Consider the following 15,083-nt stretch of genomic DNA (forward strand, 5'->3'; position numbering starts at 1 on the left):
TTCCTCATCCCTAAAATGCTGTTATATCTTTCTCTAGAGTGTGTTTACTTTCTTTCCTTGTAAAGTACTTCCCAGCCCTAGAAAGCCAGGCCCGAGAGGCCATTTCTTGGCAACCATAAGTCTATGCCTTCCTTCCCCCACATGAGGGTTGGGCTCTCCCCTAAATCACAATGTGTGGGACCCCAACCTGCAGGCTGGGTCATCACTCCCAGAAAGACTGGAAAACATAGGTCTGGGAAAAAGGGCTGTGTACACCACAGTGGTGGCCATTGTCCATCCAGGAATACAGAGTCATGGAGGGTGACATCTGTGCAGGCTTCCCACAGAGGAGGCAGGCGGAGTAGGCATTCCACAGCGACAAACTGACGACTTCCCTCCAGGTCAACTGAGTAGTCATTGTCTCCTCAGAAGGCTCCAGCCAGGCTACAGAGAACTTAATTCTGCCTTTCTGACATCCTCTTGGGGAATTTTCAGCATTCTTCAGAAGGAGGAAAGGGGCCAGTCCAGGCCTGAAAAGTGGCCATGAGTGTTAGCAGGTTGGGGGTGGGGTGGGCATCCCCTCAGGGCGGCCTGCCTCTGTCCACCACCTCTCCTGGTATCTTTGGAGAGCCCCAGTCTAAGGGGGGCTGGATTAATGATGAACAGCTGTCTGCTCCTCCAGACTGTCACACCCCCAGATTTCCAGCTCCACAGGACTCCTTCCTGCAGCTCTGAGGAGGGACTTGAGCTGCTCACTACCTCGCCTCCTTATGAAACACGGGCTTCATTGGGGTGGGGCTTTTTATCTGTTTGGTTCACTGATGAATCCCTAAAACCTAGAAGAGTGTTTGCTACATAGTAGGGGTACAATAAATATTCCTTGGATGAGTGAATATTGCTTAAAAAGTAAAATTCCTGAGTGCAGATTTAGCTTAGTGGTTGAACTCGTGGTTCTCAGATACGATGTCCTGGGTTCAATCCCTGGTACCTCCTAACAAAAATAAAGAAGTCTTTAGATTTAGTGGTTATCAATCTTTACATATTAAATAGTAACACTGAAATATATACAGCAAAAGGTATTAAAAATATAAGGAAAAAGTGGCAAAATGATCATCATACTAGGAGAGTCAAAAATAACATCAGAGAAATCCACAGGTTGAGTAGACAAAACATAAGTTTTATTGTAGACTATTTGAATAATAAAAAATTACAATCCTAATCTAATAAATATTTAGGCTAAGGAGCAATTTTAGAAAATGAACATGCACTAACCACAAACAAAATCTCAGTAAATTCCAAAAACGTAGGACATGTTATTGAATACTGGCTTCTAATGATGCAAAACAAGAAAACCCTAAAACAAAGGAAAGAAATACAGGCCAAGAAATCAATAAGTTCATCTCACAGGAATAAATGAAAAAAAAAATAAGAAAACAATGAATAAACTATCAGGAAGTCAAATCCAGCAACATAGTAAGAAAATAGTATACCCTAACCAAATAGGTTGCTATTCAAGAAATGCAAAGATAATTCATCATGAGATTTTTAATGTGATGCACTATGTTAACAGAATAAAGGATAAATATTATTATTTTGATAGACATTGAAAAACCATTTGGTGAAATTCAACATTCAATCGTAATTTTAAAAATACCTCTTGTTGATTTGGAACTGAAGGGAATTTCCTTTACTTTATAAAGGGTAATTATCCAAAATCAATAAGCAATACTGCAAAACTAGAAATAGTCACATTAATGTAAGGAACAAGACAAGGATGTCTGCTATCACTGCTTCCAGGCAACATTGTTCTGGAAGCTTTACCAATACAATAGCAACAAAAAAGTAAGAGGAGTAAATTCCAGAAAAGAACAATCATGGTGTTAGACATTTGCAATGATTACCAGGTCATAAGGCTGTGGCTCCATTCCAATTGACTGAGCAAGCTGCCTACATGTGGAAGACAGTGTCTCTCCCCCGAAGAATGAGCCATATCACTCTAAGAATGGAGCAGACAGGACCTTCCTCCCTTCCAGGCCATCAAACTCTCCTGCACTCCAAGAAAACCCTACTTCCTAGCCCACCACCCCAAGCCATACATAAGAACTCACTCTTACAGCCCTTTATTGACCCAAGGCTGTACTCGGACCCTAACCCCCTCCCCCTGAACCAACATTTCCCCACCTACTGATGTGCTGTATAAATTCACATCTGCGCCTTCCACGAGGGGGCTGAGGTCTCTCTTCAGACCCCCTCTGTTGTGAGAGCGTCTCAATAAATTCTTTGTTTATGCTCAGTCAGTCTACGTGTCCCAGTGAACACCATTTTTCTCCAGCATATGGTGCCAAAAGCCCGGGACTGGGGTCCTGTTGAAACTGATTGACTGGTGAGGGGTCTCCCCTCCTCCATGGCTGAATGCCCATCCAACACCGGACATTGAATCTCAGCTGGGTGAGTTAGGGATTTCTCCACTGGAGGATCCTGCTGTCTCTCTCTCCTTTCTCATTGTCCAGGACAACCCACTGGGAAAACCTAGCGTGAGGTCAGGATCCTCACCATTCCCCAAGGGCCACGCCAGGTGGTATGCCTGCGTCCTTGTGGGAAGAAACCCCTTGGCGCCAGGGATGTCTGGCTGCAAGAGCATTTTCCCATTTCCTTGTAGATATCTGACTGATTCTTGGGGACACCTGTCTCTCTCAGAATCTCCCCCATTCTAGAGATCCCTAGTCTCACCCAGGCCACCTAAAATGGGGAATTCAAGTTCACCTCCCACCAAAACCACACCTCTGGGCTGTCTCCTTCATAAACGTAAAACTCTGTACCCGAAAGAAGACATCAGACCTAAAAAACTCATTTTCTACTCGACCTCTGTGTGGCCGCAATACTGATGTAGGCTCTGGGCGGAGGCTGTTCATATTTTCATAGATCACCTGAGCGGTATGTTTTGTGAGCGGTGCCTTTGGAACAGTAAGAACTGCAGCCCTGCCCTTGGTAACTATGACAACAACTCCAGTCCCAGAGAAACAGTTTAGCAATGCTAACTCTATAAACTTTAAATATTCAGGGGAAATGTAAACCAAATATGCTAAGATTATCTGGAATGTATAAAGTCCATGCTAAAAGCTTACCTAGGATGTGAAAGATATATGCTAATTCAAGCCTACTGAGCACTGAAACAAAGAATCATTGGCCCTTCCCCTGTATGAAAGGAACTCAAAAATCTTGTTCTGGCTCGGATTTTGGAATGAGAAACTCCGAGCCTGGGTGGTTGTAAATAATAATTTTTCCTTCCCAAAAATTATTCCTGAGTCCTGGTCTTTCTATATGCAAATACTTGACCCTCTCAACTTCTACAACACTACCAATTGGACAATAAAAATCAATGCATTTTAATTCCCAAGTTCTCCCACACTTAAAGAACTTTATCCAGACCAGTGGCAGACATGCAAGATTCCTTACGCTCAGGCCTTCTCTCATCTTATATCCTGTTCTTCTTTTACATCAAAAAACTCTTCAAAAGCTTTCTTCTTCCTCCTTTCTGCCTCCCAAATCCCCCCAAAACCTTGACTTTGATCCAGCTGATCAGACTCCCCCTGCACTGCCTCCATGTATTCCTGGGACATCACCCCCACCCCCACCCTCCTCATTCTCTGACTTCCCTTCTTCCCCTGTTGTAGAAGTCAAGAGAGGTTCAATTATTTGGGTATAAAAAGGCCAGGACTCAGGAATGATTTTGAGAAGGAAAACTGATTTATTGAAGGCCTGCCTGATTGGGGAAATTTCTGTTTCAAACCCAAGCCCTGAACAAGATTTTCAAGTTCCTTTTATACAGGGTGGGAGTCAAATGGTGCTTTTATGAAAGAAAATGAACTTGTTAGTTAAGTGTTTGCCTGAGTACCAGATAGGTTTTGAATTATCATATCTCCCACATTTCAGGTGAGCTTGAATTAGCATCTCTCCTACATTCCCTCTGGATGCAACTTTGAAAACACATTTAGTCTTACGTCCTTTCTCAACATTCACAGCCTATACGGTGTATATCTCTTAACTGGATTTCTAGAGGCTAGGCATACTTGGATACAGAATTAGATAATTTTGAATTTATGCAGAGGCTATATTATGTTTCCCATTCAAGGGCAATTCCAAGTCTCCTTAAGCTTCGGCATTACCACCATCAGAATCTCCCTGGACTAACTGGTATGTATAGAGTTTGCAATGGTAAATTACCTCCCAGGACTGGAGTTGTTGCCACGGTTACCAAGGTCAAGGCTGCAGCTTCTCACTGTCGCACACCCACAAGTCAGGACACACAGCTTAGGTTATCCAGGAAGAGATGAACAGCCTCCCACCCATAGCCCACATCAAGCAGGGAAAGCAAAACTGTGACCAGGAAGCCCTACAGTGCCCTGGGTTTCTTCCTGGACTTTCTTTCCAGATGAGGTCCTGTGAGAAGGGGGTTTCCAAATGGGGCATGACAGTCTCGCTGAGCTGAGGCAAGGGCCAAGTGGGATGGGAGCTTCAGGAGACTGAGAGCAGTGGAAGTTGGGGCCAGAGGATACAGAGGAGGAACTTTGCAGAGGCAGAGCACCAGAAATCTGCATAGGGTTCCCTGTGCATGCACAGAATGGTAGACCTCAGACCCAGCAAAGAATGTTCTAGAAATCCTCATTGTATTGTGGTAGCAGAGAGAAGTCAGGTGTAGGTGGTATCCATGGCCAGGACGTGAGAATTCTGAGAAGGAAGATGATTTGTTTCGACTGGCCAGACTCGGTGGACTCTTGTCCTGATAAATACGGAGCCCTGAATAGAATTTTTGGGTCCCTTTTATTCAGAGGCTATGAGTGGGGAGTCAAACAGTACTTGTACGCAACAGGACTCTTTCATAGTTTCTTTAAGTGTCTTATCTGAGTATTAGATTATTTCCTCCAGGTCAGCTTGAGTTAACTAATATCCCCCACATTCCATTTGGGCTTGACACATTTGGCTGGCATCCTCCCTGAGTATCCAAAGCCTACGGAGTTTATACTTCTCAACTGGCTTTCTAGACACATTTGGGTATAAAATAAGTTTGAATTTATGCACAGACTATGTAGTATGTCTTGCCCAGCTGGCACACAGCAGAGTCCCTAGAAGGGGGAATGGGGATCTCCGGAAGAGGCTGAAGCCAAATATAAATCTCTGATACAGATGAGGCAAGTCCAAAGAATACAAAAAAAGGTCTTTGGAGTTGGCAAAAGAGCTAGTAAAATCCAGCCCCAGCCCCATATGCACACAAAGGAAATCCAGGGAACCAGAGGGATGGCTAGGACTTCCTGGGGATTTGGAAACCCTACAAAGTCCCTACTGAAAAACCTCTGCTGTTTTTCAATGCACTAACTAGCTGCAAAGCCTTGAAATAAAAAATGAAAGTGTGCTTATAGCAGGACAGATGCACCCTGAGGGCAGGAGAGTGTGTGTGTGGGGGGTGGTTATAAGAGAGAAACACGCAAAGGGCCTTCAGTCATTCATCAAGTGTTTACTGAGGACCTGCTGTGTGACAGCCTGTGCTGGTTGTGGAGGTGGACACTGAGGAGCACACCAGGGCACACCATTGGTCCCCCTGCTTACGTGGGGTCAACGTCTTGAAGTATGATCAGAGCCATTATCTAGGTTCTCAGCTTCTTCTCGAGAAAGAATTCAAGGATGAGCCACAAATTAATCAGGCAAACAAAGAATTTTTTGGGGTGAAGCAAGAGAAGGAAAGTGCACCTACAGGGATGCAGGCAAGGGGGAAAATGCAAAGTTCTGCCCTGGGGCCCCCTGATATATGGGGGTACAGGACTCCAGGTGTGCCCTGATTGGCATACTTGAGACACAGCAGGGGAACTCTACTGGGTGATCTGATTCCCTTAGCGGGTTAGGGGATGCTGGTGGGTGGTGATTGGCTTCTGGCTGCTGTCCATGAGCTCTGCATGGTGTGCTGATCACTGGTGATCGGCCTCTGGTCACTGTCCACAAGGCAAGAGGTAACCTTAAAGTGGGTGGGGGTGGGGGTGCTGCCCCCCTCGCCCTGTCCCTCTTTTCCGCCATGTAATGAGGTTGCCTCCTGATCACAGAGCCGCTGGGTGTGTGCTTGTTAGCTGCCCCTTCCTAATTTGCCCCTGTGCTCAGCACATTCATGCTAGCCAGCAGGCCAATGCCTCAGTTTCTCTTGCCAGGCTTATTAGGTTTTTCTGCCCCTTCCTCCTTAGGTCCCTATTCTATCCCGCCTCCAAAGGGTTAAACAACAGTTCAAGGCAGGACACCCAAGAGGCCAAGTGGAAGCCCCAGAGAGCAAGCAGAGGCCAGAGGCTCACAGGCAGCATGGAGGAGGACTAGAGCTGGCCGCCGGGAGGGACCCCTCAGCTCTGCTCAACACTCAGGCCACGTTGTGGCCCACGGATTTCTTGCAGACCCACTGGTAGGTGGCATCACAGTATATGTCACTGCACATCTGCTGAGTATGGACACAGTCCTCCGTGGGCCCGTTCCTGTGCTGCCAGTTGTCCAGCTGCTCCTTGCTCAAAAACCTGGAAATAGAGGGACGTTATTCAGCTAGACACAGGCATTGGTCCTTGTCTCTGCTGGGGCACATGGAGCTAAAGTGACACAGCTCCCCAGTCCCCTTACAGCCCCAGAACAGGGACAGAGCTGCGATGCCCTGCAGGCCTGGGTCCATTGAGGACATCCTGAGTCACTGATGATCCAAGGATGGGGAGGGTGTCTGTGAAGCGGCAAGTTGGGGACAGGAGAGGGAAGGGCCTTTCAACTTCCACCCCAGAATTCGCACTTCCCTGCAGAGTTGGACCCCTCCCTGCACCTTCCCTGGTGTGTCCAGGGTCTAAGCAGCTGCCAGAGCCCCTTGGGGAGGCCCAGCTTCCTGTCACGTGACTGTCCCTACCTAGAAGCAGCCCTGGATACGAGGTGTGCTGTCCTGGGACAACATGTGGCCAGAGCTTCTCAGGACGCTTCACAAAGCAGCACGGCCTTTTTCACACCCACAGAACATTCTCAGGAGCGCGCTGTGGGCTGGGCGGTCATATCAACTGAAGTGACCAGAGCTAGTGAGGTCTTTTGTTAATAACTTTGACATGTCCTGAGGCCGACCCCCACCAGATGGCCACCCTGGGCCTCGATGGCCTTGGTGCTCCTCAAATCGAATGTGAGTGCTTGGCCTTCCCAGGAAGCCTGGGTCTCCTGCTCATGCACCCTCCATGGCCATGGGATTGACTGACAATAAAATCGAGATTTAATCTGCACCTGTGGACTAGGGTCTGTGGGGGGGTGCCGGTGTCACCCAGACGTTGCATACCGGCCTGCTCTGCTCTCAGTGCAGAAATTCCCAGGCAAGAATGAACAGATAAGAGCAGAAAACAGTGCTGGAATGCGGGACTCGGCAATTTTGCACAGGAAGCTTTGGGATATGTTGTTTGCTCTAGTCTTCTCAAAGTTGGGACAAAACTGAACAAATGAGATGAGCAGGGTGCTTCATAAAGTACAAAAGCTAATAGTGAACTCTATTCTCCTCTATCAGGAGAAGCAACAGAAATTTATGAAGTTGTTGCAGAAAATCCAGGACTTGTCAACAAATCTTGTTACCCAGGTGGTTGGCTAATCAAGAAGACACTGAGTAAACCTTCAGAAATCGTCCAATGAAGGAGTGAATCAGCATTTGAGAAATACGTAAAATGTATTTAGGAATGAAAATAATCTAATCTGAATCAACTTAATCCAGAATAGTTATTTTAAATTATGGTGGATAGAGGTTTAAAAATGTCACCTTGTAGTAATATCAATGGAAAAGCTACATGTTGCAGCTATACTACTGAAATAAACTTTGAAATAATTGCAGATAAACATAATACTGGTTACTTTTTTCACAGCACCCTGTGACTTAGGCTACAAAGATTGTGGAAGTGGCTGTGGCTCAATCAGTTGAGCTTCCATCTACCATATGGGAGGCCCTGGGTTCGTGTCCCGGGGCCTCTTTGTGAAGGCAGGCTTGCCCACACCTCACAGAGAGCTGCTGGCCTGCAAGCACTAAGGAGAGCCGACTCAGCAAGGTGACACAGCAAAAAGGGAGGCAAGTAGAAACACAGAAAAGCATGCAGCAAATGGACACAGAGAGCAGACCACAAGCAAGCCTCAAGGAGGGGGGGGACAAACTTTAAAATAAATGAATACAGAGACCCAGAAGTACACACAGCAAATGGACACAGAGAGCAGACGGCAAAGAAGCCTCAAGGGGGGAGTGGGATAAATTTTAAAATGAATGATTACAGAGACACAGAAGAATGCACAGCAAATGGACAGAGAGCAGACGGCAAGCAAGCCTCAAGGGGGAGGGGGGATTAAAAAAAATCAAGCCTGATGACTGGAGAGGAAGCCCAAAGGGACCTGAGGAGCTGAGGGAAAAGCATGCTCCCTCACCCTCTCAGGGTGCCCGCCCCACCACCCGCCTCTGCCCTGCCCTGCTGCTGGCATCTGTCCACCTCCGGGAATCTCCCCACTCATTGAGGACAGTGGGGTTTGTTGTCCAGGTTTCCACCTCCAGTGCAAGGTGCTCAGAGGAATTCAATATTGTTCCCTGCCTGACAGGAGACATGAAGGTTATGGGCTGTGCCCTCCCCTAGAGGAGGAAGGTCAAAGCACCAAAGGCCCTTGTCACACACCAACCCTGCCAGAACCACCCCAAGCCCCCAGCTCTGACCTGCTCTTCCTCAGAGGACACCAATGCCAGGTGAGCTCCTTGGGATGCACAGAACTGCTCAGCCCCCTCCGAACACTTCTTGACATCAGAAAAGTAATGCAAGCACCGACAGTAGAACTTACAGCAATCCTGGAGAAACTGGACATACTGAGCTGCAGCAGAGGTGGGAAGAGAGGGAACCAGGGGCTGATGGTGGATGTCCCAGAGCTGGCCTTCCTGAACCCGCCAGCAGCTGGCCACTGAGGCCCACGTCCTTGAGGCTTGGTTCCCCAAGGGCAAGTGCTGCTGAGACCACGCCCCCCATCCTACTACCCAATTCCCCAGGGAGCAGCAGCTCAAGATGCCTGGCTCAATACTCCTGGCAAACTCGGCTCTGCTACCCAGAAAAACTCTCTGCTGAGACATGTGCTTTCTGTCACTTTATTTCCCATCTCAGTGCTGCCACTGTACAGTCCTACCATCTCAATTCCCGCCATCTCTAGAGGAAGTTGTCCATCCATCCAGAGTCTCCCTTACTTCCTTGACTTGATCTCCATCCACTCTGGCTGCCCACACCCAGGACTATCCCAGGACTTCCTCATCACCTGCTCTACCTGCCCTCACAGGTGTCACACACTAAGAGCTCATCCTGTCACCAGGAGCCCCAAGTCTCAGCTCTTTCCTCCCTCCTTGTCAACACATCCTACTCTTTAGTATCATCTCTACCGCAGCTATTGAAATGAAGCCACAACACTCATTTCTTCATTCATATCTTCAACATTCATACATTCATTGTTCGACATTCCTCAGCTTCTGTGAGCCAGGGACTGTTATAAAAAGACCAATAAGACACGATTCATGCCCTCAAGGAATTTACAGTCTTGTGAAATGAGACAGATGTAAGAAGAGGATGGAAGATGCACTAATTAAATGCCACATGCAGGTTAGAATAGAGGCATGAAAGAGGGTGTTGTCTATGTCACCTGGGCTGGGAGGGGGTGCTTAGCAAGGGAATCTGGATGAGATATTCCTTGAGATGAGTCATAAAAAAAACTGAGGGGTGAGGAATGGGGAATTAATACTTATTTGGTAAAGTCTCAGTTTGGGGCAAGGAAAGCTTCCAGCCAGAAAAGATGATGATGGTAGCATAATGTTGTGAATGTATATACTGAAACAGTTAAAATGGGAGCTTTTATGTTATATATATGTTACCACAATAAAAAATTTTTTAAGGAAACATAGAACTGTACAATACAAAGAGTGAAGCCTACTCTAAACTATGGACTATAGTTAATCATATGATTATAATAATATTGGTTCATCAATTGTAACAAATGTATCCACTAAGGGAAAAAAATTAATCATGGGCAAAGCTCTCTACCTTCTGCAGGATTTTTCTGTAAACCTATAACAGCTCTAACATTTTTTAAAATTTTTAATCAGAAAAACACTAAAAAAAAAAAACACAAAAATACTGAGGAAGCATTTGCCAGGGGATCAGGTCCAAGAAAAGCCTTCCAGACAGGGAATGGCAGGTGCAAAGGCAGGCAGGCATGAAATGGCATGGCACAAGCTGATCTGTGCAAAACCTCGGGTGTGGCTGGCATGCAAGGGGTGGGGGAAGAGCCTGGAGAGGCTTCTAGCACTAGATCTTATGCCCATGACAAGGAATTTGGTTTTTTCCCTGTGAGCAATGGGAGGCTCTGAAGGGTTTTATGGATGGTGCAGATTTGCACTGTAAATATTTCAATGTGGTGCAATGTGAAGATACAACAGGGAAAAAAGACCACCCTGCTTGGACCAGAAACATCCATCAGAACCCAACTGCAAAGATCTCAGGAAGAGACAGGCAGCATGGACCAGGCGTTCCTAAAGTGTGTTCCCTGAATGAGCAGCATCGCGCCTCCTGGGAACTTGGCAGAAATGCCCCTTCTCAGGCCCAGTGCAGCCCTGCTTTTCCAGAAATTGTATCTGAACAGTCTGTGTTTTAACAAGGCCGCGTGTGATTCTTATGCTCTCTGAAGCCTCAGAACCAGTCGTCTAAGTCCAGGGAGGCTCAATTATGGCCCAACAGCTGCCTCTTTTTATAAATAGTGTCATTGGAGCAGCCAGGATTCATTTACACGTTCTCTTTGGCTGATTCAGCAGAGCAAGATGACAGCACTGAGGAGCCCTGACAGAGACTGTGGCCCACATGTCTCAATTTTACTATTTGGCCCTTTAAGTAAGTTAAAATAATGATACTGCACCCTGACTGCCCATGTTTTAAAACTTTGTGGTGCTGATGCTGCATTCCAGACCAAAATCCATAAGATTTTGTACACGAGCCCCACGCATGTGCTTGGGTGACTCCAGTGCACAGCCAGGATGGAGCACCTCTCAGTCCATACTAAAGCAGGAGGGCAGCAGTGGGGCTCGTGGAGAGGCAGGAAGGAGGAAAGACTTCCAGGCACTGGTCCGCATGGCCAGTGATTCCTTAGACTCGACTGGAAACAGGGGAAAGAGCAGGGGCTCGGCACTGCCTGCCAAGTCCTCATTTGTCAGCCCCCATCTCTCCAGCAGCTTCTCCCAACCATCCCTTCTCTCCCCCAGCTCCCTACAGGCATCCTCCTCCTTAGTAAGTGACCTCCTTTGCAACCCAGAAACAGATGTGGTTAACACTAGCTCTCGCAGTCTCATGTTCCCACATCTGCACAGTAGGGTAGACACCGACTTCCATACCTGCTCCCCTCCCAGCCTCAGAGATTCAAGTACCATCCCAAACTCCTTCAAGGCAAGTCATTCATCCTGCATTTGACTCTCCCCTCCCTATCCTCCCCTATCTTCAACCTCCACCTCTTTGCTGTTTCCTTTCTGTAAACCTCAGCTGAAGCCTATGCGATTCTAGAAACACTCTCTCAAGTTCACCAAAATATTAGCAGGGGTACACGTGGAAGTCTCGCAAATTTTCACGGCAATACAGGTGTTTGTTTTCTCATCTTGCAATTTTTCAATATTTGCCACACTTTACAATTAATAGAAACATGTTGTAATGGAGAAATAGATGATGTGCATTGTTTTTCACTCTTTCCCTTGTCTCTCCTTCCCTCTCAGCTACGTTCCTTGACAGACTCATATACCTGATTGATTCACGCCCAACAGTGATCTGGCTTCCATGAAACTTCATTCTATGACTTATTAATTGCTCAGCCTCAGTGGACGCTTTTGGAATCTTTTACATGGCCTCTCTAGCATGTGCCAGAACTGACCGCTCCCGTTTGGAATTTCTCTCCTCTTTTGGCTTTCCCACATGCACAATTCCAAATTCCCCTGTCCTCAGTTGGTTCAATCACACATCTTTCACTTCTTGCCTCCTGAAGGTTGATTCTTGGCCCCACCCTCAGCCCTCTTCTGCATTTTGTCTCATGCAAACCCTCACACCCACTGCTGCAACCAGAATCCACATGCCTGGGGCACCCAAGCCTATGTCTGCAGCCCTGACCTCTCTCCTCAACTCCAGACAGCCTGCAGGTGACGTCCACTTGGCTGTCCCCCAGAGCACCACAGCCAGCATGCCCAAATCTTGCCGCTCCTCTTCCTCCTTTATTCCTCATTTGGGGACCCCTTCATTTGTCAACCCAAGTCAGAACCTCGGGGTTCTCCCTAAAACCCTTCAGTGGCTCCTCATTTTCTGGAGGATAAAGGCCAAGCTCACTCAGAAGCCTTCCCATCTAGCGTGTGTCTCTCCAGCCCTGCCCATCCCTCTAGCCCAATGTTTTTCAAACTGCAATCACTGACCCATTAGTGGGTCATAAATTTGGTTTATCAGTTTTGACAAGCTTTGCTCTTTTTTTTTTAAAGAATAGAATATAAAATGTCAGAGTGAGTTCATGCAGTAAAGGTTTTTGAAACTTGCACAGATAGATTACATAGATGATTAGATAGATGACAGATAAGTAGATTTCCTTCCCCCCCTTCCACAAAAGGTCCCTTCTCACCTTTCTTTTAGTCACCCCCCCCTCAGTTCCCAGTACTTGCTTCTAACTTAACACCTCTTTCACCAATTATTATGACTTTGCTTACAGGTTTGTCTCCATCTTGCATCTTGTAACCTTCTCAAGAGCAGGCGTCATGTCTTATTCATCTTTAACCCCATGACACATGGGAGATGTTCATGAAAGTTTTGCCAGACACATGCTCGAATGCTGGCTACAAGGTTAAGTGTGTTACCTATGTTGATTCATTTGATCCTCCCTGTGAGGCAAATCCTATTGCCCCCATTGTGCAGGTGAAGCTCAGAGAAGGTAAGCAACTTGTTCAGGTTCACACTGTTTGTGATAGCTGGAAGTCACAAACAAGTTGTCTGGCCCCACAAGCATACTCTGCCATTACCATACACCTTCATCAAAAAGATCTGCTTTGCCAAAGGAGAAATTTGGTGGAGAGATTATAAGCCACCTGAGAGCAAGGACATAGATTCTCACATCTTCTGTGCTACTGCCTGGGCACAGAGGAGCCGCGTTTATTGGATTTGTCCTCTCTCCACCACCCTTGCTATTTCCCAGAAGGGACACATGCTTGAGGCTAAAGGGGCAGAAACATCCCAACAACTCTGACCTCCCCAAGGTGGACCCTCCCTACCACTTACTTTGGGTCCTTTGTAGCTGCTCCTGTGAAGCACAGGCTGCGCGGAGGGTCTCCAGGCTGCTCTCCTGCTCCTGGATTTTCATGCTTAGTGAGTTGGTATTACTCACATTAACTTTTAGCCTCTGGATCTCATCCTCTGCGTCCTTCAGTCTCTTTTCTAACATCTGGGTCTGGGATTAAAGGCAGCACCCTTCATTCATTGTTTTAGGGTCTCTAAAACTCTCCTAGCATTTTCCAACTCTGTTCTTACTCCTGGGAGCTCAGCTTTTGTCTGCTCCATACTGCCCTTTCTCATTTGGTCTGGGCAATGGCAGTTTGCAAATCTCTTTTTAACAACGGAATCACTTCATCAGCCCTGTCCAACTGACCTCTTAATAACTGGATCTCAAAAGTGCTGTTGTCTACACTGCCTTTTATACAGGGCTGCGTCTGCGAATTGAAAGCACTTGCATTTCCCAGAGCTCCCCAGAGCCTCTGGGTCTCAGTATTGGTTCCTTCCAAACTGCTGCTTAACACCTGGTGCTGGGTCCTTAAAACTTTGACACTCCCCAGACTGCCTTTCAAAAGTTGGGTCTGAACACTGGCATTCTGCAAGCTCATATTTGCCAAGTGTAAACCTACCTTTAACAGCTGAATTTCAGCGTTGGCATCTTCTAGGTCTTGGCTTAACATGTGGAGTGCAAAGCTGGTGTTTTCTGAACTGCTTTGTAAGAAATCTTGGGTCTGGGAATTCAATGTGTTTGCCTTTTCCAGAGCTCTCCTTAGGCCCTGGATCTCAGCAACAGCCCCCTCCAAGGAATTTCTTAACATCTGGGTCTGGATATGGCAGGTGCCAGCATCCTCTAGAACTCCTTTGACCATCCGGATGTCAGCACTGGTGTTTTCCAGGTGGCCGCTGAGCATCTGGATCTGAGAACAGACATTGTCCACCTTGTACTTCAGCATCTGCATCTCCACAGCCCAGGTGCTAGAATGTTCTTTAAACAGCTGGAGAGCTTCCTTATCTTGGCCACTATGCCAAAACGGTCGGAATCTGCAGGGGAAGAAATGGAGAGGTTGGCCAAAGAGGCCCATTTCATGGGGAAGCATAAAGATCTACCAGCGTGTTCTGAAGATTTCTGTGGGGAGATGCCACACCATAGCCCTGAGGGCACCCTTAATGGCCTGTGGCCATCTGACCTTGGACCAAACAATAGCCAAAGACCTAATTAGCCATCACACATGAACTAACAGATCCAAAGAATTGAAATTCTTGCTTACTATAAACTAGCTACCCCACACATACCCCAAAGTCATGCTGGTGAGACTTGGATTCTTTTGCCATTGTAATTGAACTTGAAAATAACTCATTATACAATTTAGAGCTGTGGAAGTTTAATCCCACAGAAATTTCACCATTAAAAGAGTCACTGAAGAAAAGAAGATATGAATAATGCCCATGTTTTGTCCTGAGCTATATTTGTACACCAATCATTGAGCCTCTTTATGCATCATTGTTATTCCATAAAACCATGGAGACCACAAACATAAATTTTCTGATTACGAATTCCAGGGGGGGAAAATATAGGAACAAAAGAGGTGCTCCTGGCAGAAGGCCCCTGTTCAATCCACAGTGCTATGATGGAGGTATGCCACACCTTCAGGTCACCTGGGGCCTCTGAGCTGAAATCGCCTCTGAAAGGGCTGGGCACCCCTACAGAAAACAGAGGACAAGAGTCCCTTCAGAGCAATTTGGAGATATGAGAGCCCTGAGTGAGAGATCTTGGCCATCAGG

At 46.8% G+C, this 15,083-nt stretch overlaps 1 protein-coding gene across 5 annotated transcripts in view; it reads right to left on the reverse strand.

Moving 5' to 3' along the window:
* Positions 1-1,135: 1,135 nt before the first annotated feature.
* LOC131273999 (C-type lectin domain family 4 member F-like) overlaps positions 1,136-15,083 on the reverse strand; it is a 39,816-nt gene continuing 25,868 nt past the window's right edge. For 2 of the 5 annotated variants that reach the window (XM_058278830.1, XM_071208896.1), the window contains 4 exons: positions 13,931-14,342; positions 13,311-13,479; positions 8,705-8,856; positions 1,136-6,524 (listed from right to left, as the gene is read on the reverse strand). In XM_058278830.1, the coding sequence (XP_058134813.1) occupies positions 6,438-6,524; positions 8,705-8,856; positions 13,311-13,479; positions 13,931-14,342 (820 nt within the window). In that variant the 3' untranslated portion in view covers positions 1,136-6,437. Of the gene's footprint in view, positions 6,525-8,704; positions 8,857-13,310; positions 13,480-13,930; positions 14,498-15,083 lie in introns of those variants that run through there. The other 3 variants (XM_058278828.2, XM_058278832.2, XM_058278831.2) reach the window with 3 other exon arrangements.

The sequence above is a fragment of the Dasypus novemcinctus genome, chromosome 17 (assembly GCF_030445035.2).
Source record: "Dasypus novemcinctus isolate mDasNov1 chromosome 17, mDasNov1.1.hap2, whole genome shotgun sequence".
In the NCBI taxonomy this organism is placed as follows: Eukaryota; Metazoa; Chordata; class Mammalia; order Cingulata; family Dasypodidae; genus Dasypus; species Dasypus novemcinctus.